Here is a 24532-nt window from a genome sequence, read left to right as displayed (position 1 = left end):
ATGAAATTCTTCACAGGGAGATAAAATATATAATTCTGTTCAGCTCTAGAAAAGCTTGCCTAAATTTGGTCTGAAAATCCTGTAATGAAAACTGCTTTTTAAGTTAAATAGTTTGCAATGTACTAGATTTATGATTTTTAGAAAGTGAAAAGTTGCCCTTTTTTTCATTTTTATTAGCATATGGTCATTGTACAGTGGAGATTCATTGTGCCAATTCCCAATAGCCTCACATTGTACATTGGTTAAATGGCCTCTACCATCTCCCTTCTCCAACCCCCTTCCAGCCCCACTTAAAGCAATTGCAGGAGGTTTCATCATTCTGTTTCATATATGTATATGCAGCCCATTGACATATTCCCTCACGTTTATCTCCTCCATTCCCCCTCCCCCTCCCACAAGTACCCCACGAACACTGTACTTCTTTGACAGTCCTGTCTTTCATTTTTAATTCCAAAGTCAATGTTCAAAGGGGTTTCTCAGTGTATCCCAGCTGTGAATGTACTTTACTTTAGTCAGTTCAACTACCTCTATTACTCTCCTTTATCTCTTCTCTCCCACCCCACATTATTCAACAGCTTTCAGTACATATCCTTATGTCCTTCACCTTCACAGATGTAATACATTTCAATATTGTTTACTCTCTATCATTTTTTTCCTTTCCCTCCTTCCCTGAGTGCCATAGAGTAGTTCCACAATGACAAGTATGTTCTACATATAATGTGTATATGCTCATGTTTGTTGAAACTTGCCTTTTTAAAAAACAAGATAAAGCAGATTAGGGGGTCCCATCTCATAGCTCCATGGCTATAAACCAATTAAGACAACAGATTGACACAATTCAGTTTTCTCCATGTCCATTGCCCCTTGAAGAATTTGGGAGGCATATGGTAGAGAATGCCCTTGACCTAAAAGATGGAGACCATTTTTGGGATCTACTATAATTATTCAGTATGTTTTATTCTGTATCACTTTGATATTCTGGACATAGATTTTTTTCCCCTAACTACTCAGTCATTGGCCTTTTAAATTCATCTATTTGTAAAATGGTTATTTATTGAGTAGTCTTTAGATACTATGAGCTGGGAGAGTGGCTCAAGTGGTAGAGCTCTTGCCTAGCAAGCATGAAGCCTGAGTTCTAACTTCAGACCTACCAAAAAACCAACGAAACAAACAAACAAAGAAGGACATAGACTCTATGAGTACCAAAATGAATGAGTCATCAGCCTAGACCTTAACAAGCTCACAATCTGTGCTTTCCATTCATAGTCCAAGACATTCTGGTCAAGAAAAATGTCTTTGTTTTGTGTTATACTTGAGAATGGTCTATTATACTAAACTAAGAGATTTACTTTTTCCCTGAGAATGAACACATCTTGTAAGTATAAATAGTAAAGAATCATATTAACAAGTTTATTCTACAAAAAGGACCATATTTACCACTAACCCAGTGACTGTTATGTGATACTGGTAAACTTACTCTTGGAGTGTCTGTCTCCTCTCATGGATGGCTTATGTTTCAGGTTCTGTGACACTATGGCACAACTTCCTGTAACATGCTTTACTTTTTGACCCTTTGCCAGTCCAGTACTTTTCAACTCAATGCTTCACACATAGATTCCTATCTGGCCTTCCTTTTCTCTCTGACCTATCACATACAGTGTCTGTGGACAAACACTGATGAAAATCCTACTGTTTCCTTATTTAGAAAATTTCGGGAATCCCCTATTTCCTATAAACTCTCATGATAGTATGTCTCCTCTCATTTATCCAGCCCCACCTTTTATTACTCCAAATTAGTTACCCTACCCCAAACAACTGGAGTTTACATAACTCAGGCATTTGCTCCTGCAGTTATTTTGGTCAGAAAGCCTATCCTTCCAGTTCAAGTTCAGTTAAAATTCAACTTTGGGGCTGGAGATGTGGTAAACCGAGAGGCACTGGGTTCCATCTCCACACTACAAAAATAAATAAGTAACAGGTTTAGTTTCTTACTTCTGAAACCTTTCTCAATTGCTATGGCCACATCAACTTTGAGAAATTAGGGAATACTGTCAGTATAATTCTTTAGGATTTATATCCCACACTGTTTTGCATTGTTGCTTAACTGATTCCCCTCTGCAACTTCTCTTTCCACCTAGAGAATGAACTCCACTCAGAGAAAAGAGGCTCACTTTGAAGAAGCATTTGTGTCCCCTCCTTGTTTTAGGCAGTTGTTATACATGCATTTGATGCTTGAAACATTCAAGGAAATAGTTGTGGAATAAGTAAGCTACTCCCTGACTCCAAATATCTTTTTTCTTTCTTTTACAATGAGTGCCTGGTTTCTGAAGAAATATCCAGAATGAAATATTGCTCGGACTGCTCATTCTGTTCTTAACAGTCTGGATTTCAATCATGATCGTTACACAGATATCTTGATCATGTCCTAGCATATTCCATCACAGCACTTAGAATCAACTGCTCCCTGCACCCCCCACCTTTCAAAATTTGGGACACAGTTAAATATAAACAAAAATTTTCTAGGCCTACTTTGTAACCAACCATTTGCACAAAAACATAGGTATGATTATATGCATGTTTCTTTTTTCTTTTTTTTTTTTTTGTGGTACCAGAGTGTCACTTAGGGCCTAGCCCTTGCTAGGCAGGTGCCCCACCACTTGAGCCATGCCTCTAGCCTTTTTTTGCTTTAGATATTTTTCAGGTAGGGTCTTTCATTTTTGCCAGTGGGCCTCAGACCCCAATCCTCCTATTATGGCCTCCCACATAGCTGGGACCACAAATGCTCACCACCACATCAAGTTTATTGATTGAGATTGTGTCTCAACCAAGTTTTTGCCCAGGCTAAGCCTCGAACTGCAATCCTCCCAATCCCTGCCTCCCCAGTACCTGGGATTACAGACATATATCTGTGTTTCCTGACATAGCTTAAAAACATTTGTTCTGTTGCCTGACTATCCAGAATATGAATCTCAGCTTTGTGAAGTTATTTAACGTGAGTGTATTTCTGCAGCCACACAATTGGAATAACACCTACTTCAAAAGATTGATTAGATCAGGCAAGTAGAGTTTGCCACAGGTTCTGAACACAGGGCTCCTTCCATGGCAGTACTATTTTATCAACACAACAAGTAAACATATCTGCAACTTCATTTGGGGGTCAGAAAGTAAGGTTCATTCATAAGAATAAAAGTATGATTTTTTTTCTTTCAATATCTAGTTACATTTTGAAGTTGGATGACTTATAAAATTCTACTAGTTGTATAAATCATAAATATCCTGAAAGATTCTACTTGTGATGCTAGCCAATCATATAATAAGACATTCCTAATGAAACTAAAAGATTGGCCTAGTCATTCTAATTTAGATTTGTTTTTCCTTAATGAAATTTTTCTTAATTTCAAACCAGAAACGCCTTGTCAGTGAAGCCTGCTGTAATTCAGCAAAAATAAAGCACCCAATACAAGTAAGACATACATGGGACTGCTTCTGAGTAAATTCAGACCTTCAAAACCAAATCCTTGGCCAGTTCTTACCCCGTCATCCACACAGTTGTGTTACCTAGGTCAAGGTTTTTCTGAGGTGGTTTTGCATGCAGGAGTTTGGAAGTTAACAGCAAACCACCACTTTTCCATGGAAAGTATGAACCTGTCCAATTTAGCACGGCAAGGCAAACTATCTTGCCTATTCTTCCCAAAACAGGGATGTAGGCTCAGGCACAGAAGAGTCACAACCCTTTCCAGATTACTAGCCCAATCCCATCATTTGCTGAGCTATGGGTTTAGACAAAGTCTGACAATTTCAGAACAGGGACCACTGGGGATAACCTTCAGCCACATAACATTCGTTTGTGCCTGTGCGTGTTGGGGACTCAACTCAAGGACTGAAGAAGGCACAGAACCAGACAGACCTGCACCAAGAGATGGAAACAGACGAGTCGCCTCCACGGCCGCCAGACGCGACGTGACCCTATTCCGCCCGAAAGGCCAGATGGCGCCCAGACAGGCACCGCCCCCTCGCGTGACCCCGCCCACAACCGACCCCCAAGTCCGCGCCGCAGAGGGCGGGGCGCGCCCCGTTTCGTCATATCCGGGGGCTGGCCCGGGGGCTGGCCCGGGGGCGCCGGGGGCGGGGCCGAGGCGCCGGAGGCGGGCCCGGGTGGGGTCGGGGGCAAGGGGTGGGGTTGCGGGGCTGCCTGGGTGACAACGGTCAGTGATGAAGGTGGCTGCGGCGCGGGGGTAGGCTCAGCTGCGCCGGGCGGGGGCGGCGCCCGGGCCGCGCCTGTAGGACCTCGGGGCCGGCGCGGCGGCATGGGGACCAGGTGTAGGGAGTGAGGTGGCGGCGACGGCGGCGAGCGGAACTTCGGCCCGAGGGGCTCGCCTGCTCCCCCTCTGCGGCTGGTCGGCCTCCACCTGCAGCCCCTCGGCCCCGGCGCCCCGCGGGACGGCGACCGCGACGGCGGGGGCATGTGGCGCTGGATCCGGCAGCAGCTGGTAAGCGCGGGAGTCGCTCGGCTCCCGAGTGGCCAGGAAGGCCAGGGCTCGAGGCGGGCTAGGCCGCGGCGGGCGCCGGGCCTGGAGCCGCCGAAGCCCCGCGCGGTCCCGGCGCCGTGTCGCCACCAGCCCGGGCCACCGAGGCCGGCGGAGTGCGGCGGGAGGCTGCCGCTTCCTGCCGCGTTGCTCCGCGACTTCCTCCTCCAGAAGCGGGGTCCGGAGCAGGGAGAGGGGCCGAATGACAGTCCGTCTTACCCGTGGCGATTGGGACAGGTCTGAGAGAGGGCGCGAGGCGCGCTTGTCCCGGCCCGGGTCGCTGACTTCACCTGGACGGCCCGATTAGTGCGGTGTGGTGAACAAGGACCAGGTGCCGGTCAGGTCTCAGCCTCTGGGGGAAAGTTTCCACCCAGGGCCTGGATGAGGGGGACAGCACCCCAACTCCCCGTCTAGTGCCGGGGAGGACAGGCACAGCAGAGTCCGCACCAACTTTTCAGTGAACGTGGACACCCCCTCCACCCCTGCTTTCCCCCGGTTCTGCTCAAGGCACTTGGAACCCGACAGGTGCGAAAGCAGTGGTTAACTTTTCAGTATCACGGGAAGCTCTGAAGCGGCGGCGGGGGGCGGGGGGACTCTTAGGAAGGCATGATTTAAGGCGTCTAAGAAGCGCCACCTTTCTCAGAATTAATTCAGAGAGAAAAATCCTGCTTTCTGGCAACTTCAGCCCAGAAAACACAGCAGTAAGGCAGTGGTGACAATGAGGACAGAAATGATTCCTGGCTGAAGAATCCTAGCCTTATCTGTAGGATGGAGTCTGACACTGTTTGATTTCTAAGTCGCGTTAATGATATGCTCCTGAAATTCAGTGTTTTTGTATGCTAGTACTAAAGGCACTGGTAAGTCTTACTGAGGCAGAAACTATTCTTGTGGTACTAACACATCAGTACCTCTTTCCCCTACTATAGAACAACAGCGTTTTCATGTTAAGCCTAAGAAGGATGGTGTTTCAGGCAACATTCTGTTACTTCATTTTGCAGTGAGCATCATTCTCAAAAAAAAAAAATCTTCTAAATAAAACTAGAACGGCCTGCTACTCCGTCATACAAATGTTGACTCTTTATTTTTGCTGGCTGTAAATTTAGATATTCCAGATAATATGCTCTATTAGGAAACTAAGCTAATGATGTCATTATAATATCACATTGTCTATGTAATGCTTTGTTGCAGTAAGCTATGGCACAGTAATTTGACTCTAAAAGTTAATTATGACAGATCTGATCTGCTTTTGATTTCCTAGTCCTCATATATGGAAGGCTTGATTTAATGATGTTTTGGATGGCAGGAAGATGATTCTAAAGTGGTTCTCCTAAAGCTTTTCAAGACACTGTTCTTCAGCTTTGTATTTTTTTGTTAGCCAGAATAAACTCTCAGTGTATAACCAGAAAATCTGGTAATGTTGGGGAAAATGGCTTGAAATGAACACAACTGAAAGGAAGAACCGGAAGTTGTGTGGTTAATTCATAAAGCAGGTGTCTTACAGGAAATGGTTAACAGGTCGAACAAGTTGCTGTGCATATAAAATGCTCTCTGACATTTAGTTGCTCACCTCACTGGTTTTACTTTTAAGTTATCAGATCTTCTAAGTATGTAATCAGACCTGTGCCATTTTAGGACTCTGAATCTCTGATTAAGTTTTGTGTAGTCACTTAAATTATACATTAAGGACAGTGGATATACCAAGTAATGAAAGTCTATTTTATATCTCAGTTATAATCAGCTATTCTGGATCCTACACCAGGAATTAGGCAGTTCAGAGTCTAGGTTATGCTTCCATTTGCTCAATAGCTTGAGTCACCATGCTTTTTAGCATTAGGTTTACTTTAAAATTCAGATAAATGGGACAGATTTGGGGAAACCAATAAGTGGCAAGGGCAGGATTTTTGGAGTTACAAGCACACTTTATTCATGATAGGAGCCCTTGTTTTCAACTAAGTTTTTTATCTTATCTCTACCAAGTATTCGTAGTGTTTAATATAATGGGAAAAATGAGGTTGACAGAAGGTTGATGTTTTCCCTTGGGAAAGTAGAGTGAAAAAGAAAAGACTTGAATAACCTCTCCTTCTTTTTCTTTTTTCTTTATCTTTTTCTTTTTTTGGCTCACAATGTTCAAGTTATTTTATGCTAAATATTCTCTTGTAGTCTTTCTGGTATAGTTTGTATTCATACTATACTCATTTTCAGCTGTGTATTATAGATACTAATTTATTAAACACGGCAACACCTTGATCATAATAGTTGCACACTAGCTTCTTGCTGTATTCTAATATTTAAACCTGTATGATAGCTGTTAGCCATGTGTGGCCATTAAAATTAAAATTTAACCTCATGCGGCTATTGGCTACCATTTTGGACAGTTCAGAGCAGAATATTTCCATTATCTGAAAATTCTTTTGGACAGCACTCATTTAGACTTTTAAATGAAGGTCTTTGTCAACATATATTTTAGATGACATGGACTATTTTATGTAGGGCAATGTAATGCTATGTTTTCATAGTACTTACAACTGCAAAATTCTTTTCAGTTTTCTGAAAAAAAAAATTATATCCTGCATAACTGTGCCATGCAATATATTTGAAATATGGCTATTTCAAGTTGGCATATTCTTAACTGTAAAACACAGAATGAATTTGAAAAGTAGTATATAAAATATCTCATTCTAACTGCAGCTCAGATAAATGAATGATTATCAGATTTAATTCAGCATCAGTTTGGAATTACCTGTTCTTTGTCACTCGGAAAATGACTGAAGGAATATGAAAAGGAAGCACTGGCCTGTAGTGATAATATTTTTGTATGGCTAAGTGAGTTTTACCTCAAGAATGAATTTTTAAGAATCTAGATATTTGAATATGTGCTTTTATATTTCTATATTCAGGCTTGTTTTCTTTTTTGCTACATAGCCCAGGCTGGCCTCAAACTCCTGAGTCTCCTGTCTTCACCTCCTAAATGTTGGGATTCCAAGTGTCAGCTGTCATGCCTGGCTCAGACTTATATTCGTAAATACCCAGTTTTTCATTTGGTTAGAGGGTAAAGCATCAGAGGAATCCCAGGTATTCCTAGTGACACTGAAGTGGGGACTGTTTTCCAGATCCTCCACAACCTTGATCACCACTATTATCATTAAATATTTTCTAGTCCTGTGCTGTCCAATATGATATCCACATGTGACTGTTAAAAGACTTGAAATGTGTCTACTCTGAATTTGAGGTGTGTTGGAAAGATTGAGTACACACTAGATTTTGAAGACCTAGTTTTTTGGGGAAAAAGGAACCATGAAATTTTTTTTCACTGATTACATGTTGAAATTATATTGGATTATATAAGTATGCAAGTACATTGGGTTACATAAAATGTATTATTGAATTAATATTACTTGTTTACTTTGTATCAGTTTTTAAAAATGTGAAAACTAAGGAAATTACATACTTACACATCACTGTTTTAGATTGTGGTGATTATATATAATGTCTGGCATAGGCAAATTCAATAAAGATTTAAATTGTAAGGACTTTTTGATTTTATCCATGCTTTTTTTTTGCTGTAAGTTGTCTTCAGAGTGCTGGTTTGATTATACCCAAGGGACCATCAGGCTGCCTGATATATTAACCATTTAGTGCATGTAGAGGATCTAGGCTTTTGGGAGGAGTTCCTCAACACTTAGCTATTGTGGGGTTCTAGATAGCATCTAGTCAGGCTTTGGTTCTTTAGTTCTTTCCAAAGTTATCTGAGTGCTGGACGTGCTAAGTAAAATAATATTCCTTATTTAGATTAGTTTTTTTTAAACCAGAGATGCATATTTCCTTTGAAGTTCTAAAACAAACCTGTGCTAATATTTGAGTTCATGAACATAGTAGATTTCATTCTCAATGATTATTTTGCTTTTCTCTTGGAATTTCTTTGAAAGTTCAGTGTAAGAAATAGGTAATCTTGATAAGGTATTTATATGGGAAATATTGAGACTTATTTTATGCCAGTATCTCCATTAGAAATATATATTTGCAAATAACTCTTCTGTATATGTGGTTGTAATAGATTGAGTGAGCTTTCCCCAGTGTTGTGAATGAGGCAGCACTAAAATTCTGTTGCTTCTTGGCACCTGGATATAACTGTGAGGGAACTGTCTGAATCTTAAGAGACAGCGAGAATGCTGAATTTTTATGCTGACTAGCTTTCTTAAAATGATGTCTGTAGTTTAATTTTTTTTAATTTTCTTTCCTTATCCCGTACATGATAGTCATCCCTTGATATCCATGGAGACTTGGTTCCTGAACACTACCCCCCTCCATACCAAAATCTGTGGATTTTCATTTTCTCAGTATGTAGTAGCATAGTATTTGCATATCATGTATGCATCTCTAGATTACTTTGTAAATGTTGTGTGAATAGTTGTTACATTTGTATCCTATAGGGATTAAAGACAAGAAAAAAGTCTGAGACTACCTCAGGAGGCTGAAGCAGAAGAATTGATCCTAAATTTAGGCAAGCCTGTGCTACATAGGGAAACCCTGTCACAAACAAACAAGAAAATATTTAAAAGGAAAGGGAAAAAATCTGTCTCTGTTCAGCACAGATACAGTTTATTTTTTCAAATATTTGCAGTTGATTGAATCCAGTAGATGGGCCAACCGAATTGCCAAATTCTTTCCAAATTTGTAACATGAGTTTGTTGCAGTTAATATTAGAGTTAGCTTATGTAGCAAACCATATTAAGACCCATTTATCTCCACATTTTAACTGAAATGGAGTACCACCAGGAAAGAAGGAAAAGAAAGACAATGTGCAGTCATTCCCCTATACTTTGCAAAAGTTAGGAGCAAAACCAGATGTGAATATACAGCTATTTCTATGTAAAGTCAATATACTGGTACAGATTATTTTTATTCTTTCTTTAAGCCTTGTATTATGGAAATTTTCAAGCATATGCCAAAGTATAGAAAATTGTATAAGGAGCCCCATTTATCCTTCCTCAACTTTAGTAATTGTCAGCAATGGCCAATCTTGTTTCATCTAGTCACTCACCTACTATCCTTACCCTCTCAATGATTTTAAAGAAATTCCAGATGTTATGTCATTTCATCCATAAATACTTCTCTGTCTCCAAAAAATAAGAAACCCTTTTAAGTGCATAACTGTAACTCTAGGTACAGCTCATGCATTCACTTTCTCTTTACCTTCTTCCTACTCTCAAATTCTAAGCAGTAAAATTCTCTTAACAGTCTACTGTTTCTTTCTTATGGTTACATCTGTGGAGAGAAATCAGAGACAGCAGGGGAATCCAAAAAACATTTTGCCTCAGAATATCATGTTATGCATCATAAATATATACCATTTTTATTTGTCAAAAAATAAAATTCCTTGCTTATAACAAAAGAATGAAAGAATGGGGGCAGTTTTGTTAGGGGAAGCAAATGATGTCTCCCTCTTTGTTGCTAAAAATGACATCGAGAACCCTTCCTCACCCATTCCTCTACCACCACCCTAGGCTAAACCACTCTCATCTCTTACCTAGATTACTGCAAAGCCTCCTAGTTTGTCTCATTGTTTCTCCCACTCTGTCCCTGCAGTCTGTTTTTAAGTTAGCAGCCAGAAAGATCTTGTGAAACACATTAGATCATATAAATCCTCTGCTTAAAACCTTCCAGAGGCTTGCCTTGCCTGGCCTTCTTGCTGAGACTGAAAGCCAAAGTCTTTCATCTATATTCTACTTCCTTCCCCAGACCGCCTCTTATCCCCCGCATCCCCGCTCCCAATACTTTTCACTCTGCTTCATCCACACTGATCTTGCAATTCACATTTCCCAAGTACACTTCAATCTCAGTATCTTTTTCCTCACTCCTACTTTTACCTGAAGTGATCTTCTCCCAGATAATCTGTTGGCTCCTTCATTCCCTTCAGGTCTTGTTAGTTAAAATTAGAATCCCTCCACCCCTGTGCATCCCTGTCCCCCTTTCCTGCTTTCTCAGCATTTATCACTATTTAATGTACTCCTTAATTTACTTACTTGCCTCTTCTCCATCCCCTTTTAGGTAACACTGTTTTTCTCATTAGTTTATTATTTCACTCCAACATTTTCTGAACATCCACTCTGTGATAGCATGTTGCTAGGATTTGGAACTACCAAAATGAAATAATCCCTACCTCAGCCAGTTTTCTAGGAGGTTTTTTCCCTAATGGATATTTGAATTGCTACTTGTTTTTTTTTTTTTCCCCTAATACAAAAAAAAATTTATTTATTTATTTTGAAATGAAATATATAGAAATGGAATGAATTGGTTAGTTCAATGGTGTATGCTCATTGTGTCTGTTACTAGATGTTACCAAATTATTTTTCGAAGCATGAGAGTTCCCTTTTCCCTACATCTTGCTCAATACTCTATACTGTCAAACTTGAAAAAATGTACTAGCCTGATGAGTATGAAACAGTAAGTCATTCTGTTCTACTTTGCATTTTTTTTTATTGCATTGAGCTTCAGCTAACTGGGCTTTTTCTTATTTTTTCTGTATTACGGATGCTATTTCTTTGTTGAGTGTGTTATAAATATCTTCTAGTCTGTCCCTTATATTTAATTTTGTTCTTACTATTTTTCATATAAAAATTTTAAGTTTATTTGTTGGGAAATTTATTAGACAAATGATTTCTGCCTTTCATTAATTCTTTAAGAATTCCTTTCCTCTACAGACCAGAAAGCCGCTTTTCTAATGTTTCCTTTGATATGTTTTAAAATTAATTTTCAGCATTTAGGTCTTTATATAACTGGAATTGATTTTTGTATATAGAATAGGATAGGGAATTTGTTTTCTCCCTTATGGGAAGTTATTTGCCTCAACAACTTTATTGAATGAGCCATCTTTGCCCCACTAATCTGTTATTTGCATTCTCTGTCATGAGTGATATTTTTATCACATACCAGCATTCTCTTTTATATATCTTGATCTCTTCCTAGGTTTTCTCTCTCTGTCTCTCTCTCTCTCTCCCCCTCCCTCCCTCCCTCTCTTTTCTGTTTTATTTATCTCGGATGTACCAATAATGCACTGTCTCAACTGTTCATAGTTTTATACTTAGTTTTGATATCTGGCAGGGCAGAAAGCCCATTTTTCTTTTTTTTCAGAGTTGCATTGGACCTTTATTCTTCCAGATAATCAGTTTATCTAATTCTAAGGAAAACCTCTCTAGGATTTTGATTGACTTTGCTTTAAAGTTTCTTATATTCATATTTTTTCCTTTAAAGATTAAAAGCTATGGATTATACTTTTTTCTAGTTATGCCTATAGTTTTGAGGATCTTTATACACCAGATAACAGAGGGATTAGAGATTAGGCATGATGCATGTTTCTACTTAGGTATATACCTAAAATGTAGAATTTCTAGATCAAATGATAACTATATCTTTAACATTGTGAGACATGGCCAATCTGTTTTCCAAGCAACCTGAACCATTTTATATTCCCACCAGCAAAATACAAGGAAGTGTCTTCATATCTTCACCATTTGTTTTTCTTTTTCTTTTTCTTTTTTTTTTTTTTTTTTGCAATACTGGGGCTTGAACTTAGGCCCACACCTTGAACCACTCCACGAGTCCTTTTTTTTATTTTTTGTGATGAATATTTTCAAGGTAGGGTGTTTTGAGCTATTTGCCCAGGCTGGCTTTCAACTGCATTCCTCCTGATCTCTGCCTCCTGAATAGCTATGGATTACAGGTATGATCCACCAGCGCCTGGCTTGCTTTTCTTTTTAATTATAGTTATCCCAGTGGGTGAGAATGGTATCTTTATGTGATTTTGATTTGCATTTCCCTAATGATGTCAAAATCATTTTATGTGCCATTGCTTGTTTGCAACTCTACCTTTAATTTTAATTGCTTCTCTACCTTTAATTTTCTTTAATTTCTTCTTGAGAAATACATATTCAGATATTTTCCCCATTTTGTGTGTGTGTGTGTGTGTGTGTGTGTGTGTGTGTGTGTGTGTGTGTGTATATATATATATATAATTTGTTTATTTTGGTGAAGGACAGTAAGAGATTTATTAAACAGCACAGGCACACCATGAGAAAAGGCACTTAAGCCCATCTCCAGGGTACAGACTTAAGCTTAAGGTTTAAATCAAGAAAGATCATGAGAAGGGGATTAGTAACCAGTGTAAAGATCAGTTAGAGTTGAATCAACATGGGTTGTAACACATGTGTACATGAAATCAATGCTAGGAAGCTCGCTGTATAGCTATCCTTAACTCAACTAGAAAAAACGCTTTGTCTTCCTTATTATGCTTATGTCTTCTCTTCAACAAAATTAGTTATAAGAGCAGAATAGGACCTGCCTAGAACTGGGGGGAGGGGAGGTGGGGGGGAGAGGGGGAGGGGAGGAGGGTGGAGAAATGACCCAAAAATTGTATGCACAGGTGAATAAATGAATAAAAAATAAAGAATTTGGGGAAGGAGGTGAAAGGTGTGCATAATTATTAAACAGACCTGGTCAAATGATGAGCTGATCATTATCTCAATGCTGGCTTTGAGAGGATTTCAGAGAAGCTGTTATTATCGCTGTGATCACTTGAGGGGAGCATCTGGTATGGATAAGCAATTGTTGCCTAGGGAGTTGGGTTGTTGTCCTGAGGAGGCTCTGCTACTCCTTTTTCTCCTCCCTCCTTGTAAAAATGTTACTGATTGGTCCTGTCCTTCCTGGATTCCAAAGTGGCTGCAAGGAGAATGGCTTAGAGCAAAGACAGATAAAAAAATGGAGACAAAGATGCCAGCCTTTTCTCCTACTTTTAGTTAACTATGGGTTTTGCCCATTTTAATTGGCTTATTTGTTTATTTTAGTATTGAGCCATAAGAATATTTTTATATATTATGGGTACAAGACCCTTATTAGATATATGATTTGCAAATACGTTCTCACATAATATGGGGTTATAATTCTACCATTTTTTAAATCAAAAAGTTTTCTAGTTTTTTGCTTGTTTGTTTGTTTTGGGTGGCTTTTTATAGTTTCTCATTTTGCTTTATGAGAGGATTTAGTGATTTGGGGAGAGAGTGTTGGGGAATGAATCCAGTATCTTGCCTGCTTAAGCACATGTTCCACCACTAAGTACAACTCCAGCCCTAGTGATTTTTTTTTTAATGCACCATTGTTTCTTGCAAACCACTTCTCTCTGGATTTACCTGTATTCTTGTTGAAATACATTCTTTTGTTGTTTTTAAGCAAGTATTCATGAATAGTAAACTCTTGTTTTTATGCCTTAAAATTATTTTATAATTAGCCCTTGCATACTAATTTAGTTAGATACAAAATTCTAGATTAATAGTTACTTTAGATCAATATATTTAAAATACAACTTATGCATTGCTTTCATACATTTATTATTGCTGGCATAAAATCTTCTTTACTTTGTTGGTATTCCCTATCACAGTATTTTTAATATTGTCCTTGACATTTTGTATTTTTACTATGGTGTACCCATCATATTTTTATATTATTTATTTTTTCTACTCTGTACTTGTGTGTACTTTCTTTCAGAGTACTCTTATTTCTACAGTTCAGAAGAGATTTCAGACACTTTAAATATTGCTTCTTTACCTTTAATTTTCTCAATCTAGAACTCTTGCTTGCATGTGTTGAAGCCTCTTAATTTATCCTCTGTGAGTCTTAGTGTCTTTTGCATATTTTCATCTGTATCGTTTTCAGTGGGAACTCCATAGTTCTAGCTTCCACTTCACTAATTCTCTCACCAGCTCCACATTAGAATTTATCCTGTCTTATGAATCAATTAAAATGATTATTTGTCATTCTTAGAATTTATTACTGGATCTTTTCCATGTCAGTCTGTTCTTTATGTGTATCTGCCTGATTGGTTCCATAATTATTTTGTACCTTTTTAAAAGAGGTATTACTTCATTATCTCTTTGGAGATTTGAAACACACTTTTTAAAAAGTCACACAGCATTTTCCAGCTGCCTTTCAAAGGTAGGAACAAACCTGGATCCACCATAGCAGTACTCGCTGAACCTGACCTAGCGCCCTGGCACAGAGGGAGTGCTGTTGATCCTAATCCTGCCTTTGGAGTTGACTTCAGGTTGTCTTCTTGCAGCCTCCAGCCTAGTCACTGTCTTTTTAAATCGTTGATTACTTCCCCTACTTTCATTTGTCTTAGTATTCTTGCTTGGAAAAATAAAATGTTGGCAACCTTAGTCAGTTTTAGTTCATTGTACTATCAAATGAAAAACTCTTGTATCAATGCCTTTCATTATCAGAAGTCAGTGTGATTACTATTAACAATGAAGAAGTCTCAATTTCAGAATGCTGTCTTATTTATATATATATGTATATTTGCGTATATATATTTTTTTCAATAAAAAAGAGAATGTGAATTTTACTCATTTATTTATTAGTGAACTGGGGCTGGAAACCCCAGTCCCATGTGCTCTACCACCTAGCTACACCCTTAGCCTAAGAATGTGAGCTTTAGAGCTAATTAGGAGAGATTGATAATATGATTTTTGATAGCTGTTTGAGATAATAGTATACACAGAAAAACATAGGAAATTAGGAAGTTATAATCACACATTGAATAACTAGGTACATATTGTATTAACTTGTCACAAAGATATTGCTTAGATTTATTGCCAGAATAGAAAATAGATGCTCTCAGCTTTCTTCATTTTTGCCTTTTCGGTTCAAAAATTTCTCTTTTTCAGACAAGGAAAAGTCCTATCCATTTCCAAAGTTAATGCTTTATACTTTGGTTCTTGATTCTTTTTTTTTTTGTCCTTGATCCTTTAATAATGTTTTCTTTTTTATCCCTCACTATCAGATCTTTGATTCAAACCTAAAAATACACTTTTTGATTAGCTTGAACTAAAACTCCAGTACTTCATCCAACTTTTCAGTAGTTTTTGCTGTCTCCACTTCTCACAGTCCTCATCACTTCCATTCACCCCTACTGTTGTCTGACTTTAGCCCCTTTAACTTTTACTCACACTGTGCTAGCAAAAGCCACCAGTGATTTCCTAATTATTTAACTCAGTGTGTGTGTGTGTGTGTGTGTGTATATATATAAGTATACATATATATTTATATATGTATGTATATATACATGCATATGTATGCACATTGAGTTAAGAGTATGTATTTTGCAGCATATGAAACAATTCCTTTTCTTCCTAGGTTCCTGCCACATTGCTGTTTTTATTCTTCTACTCTGATGATTTTTCTCCTTTGCTTATTTCTTTTCTCCCTATGCAACTTAAATGGTGGCCCTAAGAATTCTGTCTCTTACCCTTATTCACATCTTGCTCCATACTCTTATTAGGCATCCTCATACAAGTCCTTGGCTTTAACCATCACCCTATGCTTGTCAAATGCCAGTCTTTCCTACACTTTGCATTACCAGTTGCTGCCTAGGTTATTAAATATCAATGCTGGTTGTCCCACATTCAGACCAGAAAATAATTCTGGTTTGATCTTACATACATCAAAGGAAATAGGAAATTAGATGATATCTAGGGTAAATATGACCCAAACCAATCAACTCAAACTGGGCAGGGTCTAAGTCTTATATTTCTTTAATCATCAGGGTTTCAAATTTCAGACTTCTCTTTGGAGTATTGTAGTTTTTAAATAATACAAGTTTATATGGCTTCACCGCCTATACCCTTTACTTTTTAGCGAGCATTAACATGAAATCCCAGTGGCTGCAATGATATTGATCTATCTCAGTTTGTTTTCCCAGGGTAAGATAAAAATCAGAGGAGAAAGAAGCTGGCAAGCATTAAAGGGTGAGGGTGTGAAAGAGTAGTCTAGAATGACATCAGAAAATGTATTATGTGTCAAAGGTTTCTGAACCCTGGCATGGAGCCTTGTCCTGGTGATTAGGATGTTTAGATTGTATTTCTTCTTCAGTACCATAGAATTGCTGATAATATATGCTAGAAATACTGTGAAACTATACTTGAACCTTATACTAACAGTATATATAATTAATTTTGACAATAGGTGTTTGTTTTGACTCCTGTTAAGAAAGGTAGAAGTGTAACTGAAATATAAAGATTCTCCCTTGGCAGTTTTAATGTAGAATAGGCAGAAGGAGAACTGATTATAAAGCAAGATTTTAGGTTAAGTGGTTTTTAAGCTTTATGTCCTGAAAATCTTATGAAACCTATGCACATTTCTAAGAAAAATGTGCACATGTGCAGATTTGCATATAATTTTAGGAATTCACAGAACTGAATACCATTTATAGATCCTGCTGTAAGTCAATTTCTTTTATTTTTGGGAAATTTTGTTCTTTTTTTATTACTTACTTTATGGGTAGGTTTTGTTTTTGTTTTGTTTTTTTTTTAAATGGTACTGGAGTTCAGACTTAGGGCTGTACCATTGCCACATCTCCAGCCCATTTTGTTTTAGTTATTTTCAGATAGGGTCTCACATTCTTGTCTGGATGGCCTTAGACAGTGATCCTCTTTCCTGTGCTACTGGGATTACAGATGCACACCACCATCACCCTATTTTGCCTAGGCTAGCCTCAAATTTCAGTCCTCTTAATCACTGTCTCCCAAGTAGCTGGGATTATAGGTGTGAACCACAACACCTGGCTAGTTTTATTTTTTTACTTGTTTTTGTTTCTCTTTCTTTGTGTGGCTGGTTTTCATTTGTTGCAGAGAAGATGCTAATGAACTGGACTTACAGGTTTAGGTTTTTTTACATTTCCACTGTAACTAACTCTTGTTAATTTCTTTCTTTAGGTGTATATAATAAACTCCAACCTGGGTGGGTATATAGCAAAAAAAAATTGTCTATCAGTAGATCTCAGGCTCACTTATCTTGACATCTTGAAGATTTATATATTCTTTCAGATCCCCAAATTTATTTTTTTGGAGGTTATGGGGTTTTGAACTCAGGGCTTTGCACTTGCTAGGCAGATGCTTTACTACTTAAGCCATGCTCCCAGCTCTTTTTGCTTTAGTTAATTTTTTTGAGTGGGGTCCTGCATTTATGCCCCAGCTCTCCTGGACCTCAATCCTCCTGTTAAGCTTCCTGAATAGCTGGGATGACAGGTGCCACCATACCCAGCTTCTTATTGGTTGAGATAGGGTCTTGCCAACTTTTTGCCCAGGCCAGCCTTGAACCATGATCCTTCTGATCTCTGCCTCCTGAGTAGCTAGGATTAAAGGCTGTTTCTAAGATCATGAAATAAAAATTTAAAACCAAGAATAATAGCAGTTAAACACTGTACATAACACTTAATACACTGATGTATTAAACCAAATATCCTTCTAAGTGATATGGGAATTCCTACATCTGTGTATGTCTGTGCTTAGTGGAAATGTTAGAGGGATGCTAGGCATTAAATAACAGCCAGGTTACTTCCTTAGTGGATTACTGGAGTCTTTAGTAGTATGCATCATTGTAACTTATGAATACCAGGTTTAATTAACTTTTAATAACTTACTACTCATAAATACTTGACCATCATAAAATGAGAAGTCAAATTTCAAATTATTTCCCTGATAGAACCAAAGAAAGTCTCATATTTGGAGAGTGCTTTTAGCCTGTTAGGGTGTTCCCAAGATCTGAGAGGAGTGTTAAAGATTCATTTACAATCCTGGAAAGCATCAGTAGTCTTATTACCAGTGAAAACTTCTCCAGTAGAGATTATAACCACGGTACCTTGATAGATGGTCTTCTGAATGAGATGGGAGTATATATTCCTCAAGGAAAATTTTAACTGGTACAAAAAAAAGATTGTGTAGCATGAATCTAGGCAAGACTGTCTAATGCATTGTAAGTCCTCTGGGAGCAAGAAACCAAGTTTATCTGAGTACGAGAGGTAAAGATAAACATAAACCTTTGCCATCAAACATGGTAATTGCTTACTAGCTACACAGACTTCCATATCACCCACTAGGAATCCGTCCTAAGAGAAGGGAAGGAAGCCACTGGAGTGAAAAGGAAGAAGGAGTGCAGTAGAAAAAGAAGCTTTGTTTCCAATGCTAATATAGGTCTCCTACGTGATTTTTTTTGTTGTAGCCTGCCTGACAATATGAACTGTTTTTTGTTACTGAAGAGATTATCTTGTTCATTTATATCTAAAGCTAATGATGTACCTGTTTACCCATGAAAGAAATCAATTTTTTAACTCTTCTAATAAATAGATTGAGTCTATCTGCAGTTTAAGACAAGTAATAATATATGCAGTCTGAGCAGTTAATACAGTAAAGTATCATAACAATTAACCTTGTGACCAATATTTTTCTCATTTGGTCTTAGGGTTTTGACCCACCACATCAAAGTGACACAAGAACTATTTACATAGCCAACAGGTTTCCTCAGAATGGCCTTTATACACCTCAGAAATTTATAGATAACCGGATTATTTCATCTAAGGTAAGGATTAATAATTTTAGTAATAAAGCTGAAGATATGTACCTTTTTTTTTTCTGAAAGAGTGATTTATTGTGTTTGAGTCTATACTTACATCCTTACAAAGTAGTAATTTTTCTTTACCAAATGATGAGATGTGAAATAAAAGGAGTTACCAGGTGGTGTTACCAGGGAGCAGTTATGACAAAAAATTATCTTTATTTGCAGCTAAACTAAGAAAGTAGTATTTGTACTATGTGTTAGGTGCTATTTAGTATATCATTTAATCCATACCACAACCCTATGAGATATTATTAAATCTGTTGTACATAGTATTGTTATATTATGACAGTTGCTTCAATTTTGTGCTAGGAAATTGAATAATTTTCCTAAGATTACACAGAAGTCAGTGGCTAGATTAGAGTTTGCACTCAGTTCTATGTGACTTTAAAGTCTGCTTGCTCTGTATTTATCATTTTTCTGTAACATTTTATGATACCAAAGGGCCGCTTCATTCTTATTGATTCTTGTTTGTTTCCATGACTTTTTTTTTTTTTTTTTTTTTTGCTCGTACTGTGATTTGAGCTCAGGGCCTTGCACTTTTGAAGCAGGTGCTCTACCACTTGAGCCATATCCCCAAGCCCTTTTTGCTTTTTGTTATTTTCCTAATAGGATTTTGTGTTTGTGCCTGAACTGGCCTGGACCTCAGTCTTCCTAATTATGCTTCCTAAGTAGCTGGGACAACAGGCAAGTGCCACCCATTGGTTGACATGGGGTCTTGTGCACTTTTTGCCCCAGCTGACCTGGAACCTCTTGTCTTCCCAATCTCCATTATAGGCATGACCCATTGCACCCACCTTCTATGACATTTTTAAGATGTCTTAGTTTATTTTAAAGCTGGAGATTATGAAGTAATATAGTCTAATAGGCTTTTCTGTCATGATGACAGAGTTTTTCACAAATGCTTCCTGAAATGCTCTCCTTTATTTGCTTCTTCCATATTGTTCAGTATGATAGCCATTAGCTACATAGGGCTGATGAGGCCTTGAAATGTGATTAGTGTACCTGAAGGACTGAATTTTTTATTTATTTTCATTTAAATATCGAGAGCCTTGTGTGGCTCATGGCTCCCTTATTGGATATGACTCAAAGAGACTGTGGGAAAAGTTCTTTGATCATAACTATTGCTTAATAGTACATTTTAAGAAGCATCTTTGTGTTGCTCCCTTCTAGAGACACTAACATTTTTTTCTCTAATCCAGATTTCATCTTTCCGAAGGATATTGCCTTAGTTCAGCCTCCCCAGCTATTTTTTTTTCTGCCATCACTTTATTTACACATATAACATGCCCGATAATGAAATGTTATTTTGGACCATCTAGCCATCGTGATTCTTATCTGCTGGTAGTTCACAAGACCACTTAACTCTTCTGCCAATATTGGAAGCTGAATTTACTTCTGGCCAACTCTAGGGATTAAATAAATATCTTTATATGGCTATTTGCATTTGTACCAGTATTGGGGTTAATGTTTTTGACCAGTCTCAAAAATGTAGATGCATAAATGAACATTGCCTCTTTAAAATTGTTAGCATAAATAAGAACTATCTCTCTCATTATTCCTTCTCACTTTTTCATTATGCCACTGTTGCTTTTTTTTAACCTCCTTCCTAACTAAACTATTTGGTATTTGGAAGCTCATGTTGAACTTCCTTACTATTGTGTCTTTGCTAAATTTCATTTTGTTAACCATGCAGTTTTTAAAATGTAAAATTTTGTGGAGATTGTAGATTTGTTTTTGTAAAAATGTAGAGTTCATCTTTTTTAATATAATCTTAAGAATGTAGGTTTTTGTATAGATACTGTTACTTTTTTCCTGAGAATAAATGAAGCCAGCCTCCCATTCTTCTCTTTTGCTATTTTTTTTATCTCCCATGTTAGTTACTCCCTTAAACTCTTTCCAGACTGCATTATCTTTTATCCCACAAAGCCACAATGAATTTACTCATACTTTCCTGCGTTCCTGAAATGCTCTCCTTTATCTGCCTGTGATTTTTAGCTTGTTGAATGTTCCTCTAAATCTTAGAGCCCATGTTAAGTATGACTTCTACATTAAATTTTTCTTTCCTCACTTGCTACTTTTCCTTTGAATTATTTTGCATGTTCATATATGTACTTTATCTTTGAATACAATTATTGTTATTTTGTTCTTCATCTCTATTTAATAGTAAGCTTCTTTGTTTTCCTTATCATGTGTCTTACACTTTGTAGATGCATCATGATATGCCTTTGTTTAATTTCATTGACCATAGTAAATATCTTATTAAATTTAAACTTCCTTGAAACATATTTAATTTCATAGCCATGTCTTAGTTTTCCTACCAATGTTAGACTGTAGGAAAAAAGGTCAATTATAAAATCATATATGACCATAGGGAACTTATACTAACTCATTTATCTTAACCATTGTTACATTAACAATTAAGTAAAGCTTAGTAAATTATCTTTCTTAAAAGTATTTTCATATTGTTTAATATTATACTACTGGAATCCCTTCTCTCTCTATAGTAGGACAAGTGCAGAATTTATACTCATTCAATATGTTTGTAATTCAGAAAACATGGAAATAACAGTTCCTGCCATTTTTAAGCTATTTTGCTTATGGAATTTTTATTTGTTCTAAGTTTTTTTTGTATTCCTGAGCTAGCCAAAGAAAATACCCGAAACCAATAACCTATCATACTTCCAGTTTAAATAATTGCTCCCCTAAGATTGTAAAAGACAAAATATAATGTCACTGTTATGATTTACCTAGGTTGGTGTAAACTTAAGACTTGCCAACTTAATTCTTACAAAATTTTGTACACTTGTTTCAGTGACTGAGGAAGTTACATGGAGATATGCCGACCCTTGTAGGAACAACTGCCTTTTTACTCCAATGAAGATGAGCTGAAAAAACTTGACCTAGAGTTACCATCTCATGTACACATTAAGATTTCTGTTGGTTCCAGAAAGCATCTCCCCTTCATTTCTCCTGAGCCTTGAACATAATTACCATTTCCACTACCACTACCAAGGGAGAATAGATGTTCCATGTACCTAGATTAGAACTGGAAATACAATTTCACTAAGAAAGAAAGGTTGCTAAGTATACGCTTCATAAACCCCTGGGTATAGGTTTTAGTGGCTCTTCCAGGAACCTAACTGTTTATAAAATTGTTTTGTGGGAAAGGATGTTTTAGGTCTCAAACAACTTAAAAGTAAACTTTTGACATACAAAAATTCAGAAATTAAAACCATCTTACATTGCACCAGAGAAAATTAGGTAATCACTTTTTTAAACATCTTAAATTGATTAGTAACCATAAAAGCTTCATTGCCTGATTTCAGGATATTTATCTGAGGGAAAAAAAAAACCCACTTCAGTCATTTTTATTTATTCATCCATTGGTTCTACAAAATTTTTGACCTCCAACTGTGCCAAGTAGTAGCATAAGTACTGGAGGTAGATCAATAAATAAAATGATGTCCCTAGCCTCAGGGATTTTACATTGTACTAGGAGAATATAGATAGGGTAAAGTAAAAGTTCTATAGATGTTCTCTGTTTCGTATATAAAGTTATGTTGTGAATGATCATCTAAATAAATGTATAGTATATACTGTTCCTCTAAAATGTATAATATATATATATGTATATACATATGCTTATGAGCTGATTAATAACAAATTGCTTTTATAGCAGTTAGTAAAAGCCAGGCTCTATCATAAAGTTGTTTTATAAACATATTAGGTCACTTAATCTTTTTAAGAACCCCATTAGGTATACTTATTCTTATCCTCATTTTATAGAGGAGCAAAGTAGGACACAGAGAGGTTGAAGTCCAAGGTTATTTAATGAGTGCTGTAGCTAAGATTCAGGCCCCCACACACACATCTGTGCTCTTCACCATATACTCTTCCATCTGACCTTTTAAAAATTGGCATTGTGACACACTCATGTCCTTTGTGAAATTTATTGTAGTTATCCCAGTGATCACTTATCTAGAACAGTTTTATTTCTTCAGTGTTCTAGGGTTTTTTTCTATATTCTATACTAAAAAAAGAATAATTGGACTATTTCCTCTGTTTCTGACAACTAAGTAAAATATAAATTTTGTCTAGTGTGAGCTTGTGTATGAACTCTTCTTTGTCTTCATTTTAGGTGTAGTTTTATATAACCAAGTTCAAAATAAATTAAAATGTTATTCTAGATTTGCCCTCTCTAACTTCTAAAAAAAAATCAACAATTTAATAACAAAAGTGATAGGTGCCAATTTACCTCATTTTTTAAAAAAGTATTCTAAAATTGCCAATAAATAGTAAAAGAAGGGAAAAGGAATGTAGAATTCAAGTCTTAAATCCTAAAGTAGTTTCTTCAGCATCAAGAAGTACATGAATTTGTCCAGGGGCTTAGTAAATCTGGTTTTACTTTACTGTTGAATCTATCTAGTGTGTGTTGTTTTAAAATGTTAATTTATTTATTTCTTCTTTTTCTTTTTTTAGTATACTGTGTGGAATTTTGTTCCAAAAAATTTATTTGAACAATTCAGAAGAGTGGCAAACTTTTATTTTCTTATTATATTTTTGGTTCAGGTAAGCTTTATCACAATGGATGGTTTTTATAAACATGATTTCTAAAAATATATTTTAGAATAAGGAAAATTTACCTCATTTGAACATGGGATTTTTTTTTTTTTTTTTGGAGAGCTTCTCCATTGTAATCAGTGAATAAATAATCTAACTCACATCTAAGATTTCTAAAAAACATAGCATATGAATTTTAAAATCAGTTATATTTTGTTTCATTACTAATATTTTATGGTGCTGATAACGATAATCCAAGCCAAGAATATAATCATCTTTTAGATGCCTCCTCAGAGCAAAAATATTTTGGCTGTTAATATGTGGTATATGTTTTTGGCACATGTCTGTGTATGCAATTATTTTGGTGCAAAGTTAATTTCTTTTGGCGGCATTTATTTATTTTTTTAGGTATTGGGGTTTGAACTCAGGGCCTCACACTTGCTAAGCAGGTGCTCTACCATTTGAGCCACTTTTCCAGCCTGTTTTGTGTTGGTTTTTTTCAAGATAGGGTCTCTCAAACTATTTGCCTGGGCTGGCTTCGAACTGCATTCACCCTTATCTCTGCCTCCTGAGTAGCTAGAGAAAAACCTAACCAGGCACTAGAGGCTTACACCTGAGTACAGTACAGGTGTAAGCTTCTAGTGCCTGGTTAGGTTTTTAATTTTTTCAATTTAAATTTAAGTCAAATTTAAATTTAATTTTAGTCAGGTGTGATGGCATGTGCCTGTAGTTCCAGCTACTAAGGAGGCTGAAGCAGTAGGATTATTTGAGTCCAAGAGTGTGAGGCCAGCCTGGGCAACATAGCAAGACCCCATTCAAACAAATAAATTTCATTTCAATTTAGAAAGTTTTAAAGAATTCTCATTTTATTGTTTGTTTGTTTTGGTTGCTTATTTGTTTTGGTTCAGGCTTGCCTTGAACTCATGATCCTCCTGACTGCCTCCCAAGTGCTGGGATTATAGCTGTTTGCCACCATGCTCAGCCAATAATTTTAATAAACCATC

General features: G+C 36.9%; 2 protein-coding genes across 11 annotated transcripts in view; one reads left to right on the top strand and one right to left on the bottom strand.

The window, feature by feature from the left end:
* Positions 1-4011, bottom strand: part of LOC141423283 (cTAGE family member 2-like) — a 43166-nt gene extending 39155 nt beyond the window's left edge. For all 4 annotated transcript variants that reach the window (XM_074073679.1, XM_074073680.1, XM_074073681.1 and 1 more), the window contains exon 1: positions 3908-4011. The gene's annotated coding sequence lies outside the window, so the exon portion shown is untranslated. The remainder of the gene's footprint in view (positions 1-3907) is intronic.
* A 198-nt stretch (positions 4012-4209) lies between these two features.
* Positions 4210-24532, top strand: part of Atp11b (ATPase phospholipid transporting 11B (putative)) — a 90094-nt gene continuing 69771 nt past the window's right edge. For 3 of the 7 annotated variants that reach the window (XM_074073675.1, XM_074073677.1, XM_074073676.1), the window contains exons 1-3: positions 4210-4490; positions 18813-18929; positions 23448-23537. In XM_074073675.1, coding sequence (XP_073929776.1) covers positions 4464-4490; positions 18813-18929; positions 23448-23537 — 234 coding nt within the window. In that variant the 5' untranslated portion in view covers positions 4210-4463. The remainder of the gene's footprint in view (positions 4491-18812; positions 18930-23447; positions 23538-24532) is intronic. The other 4 variants (XR_012448012.1, XR_012448013.1, XM_074073678.1 and 1 more) reach the window with 2 other exon arrangements.

Source organism: Castor canadensis, chromosome 5, assembly GCF_047511655.1.
Source record: "Castor canadensis chromosome 5, mCasCan1.hap1v2, whole genome shotgun sequence".
NCBI lineage: Eukaryota > Metazoa > Chordata > Mammalia > Rodentia > Castoridae > Castor > Castor canadensis.
This window is presented reverse-complemented; position numbering and strand designations above follow the sequence as displayed.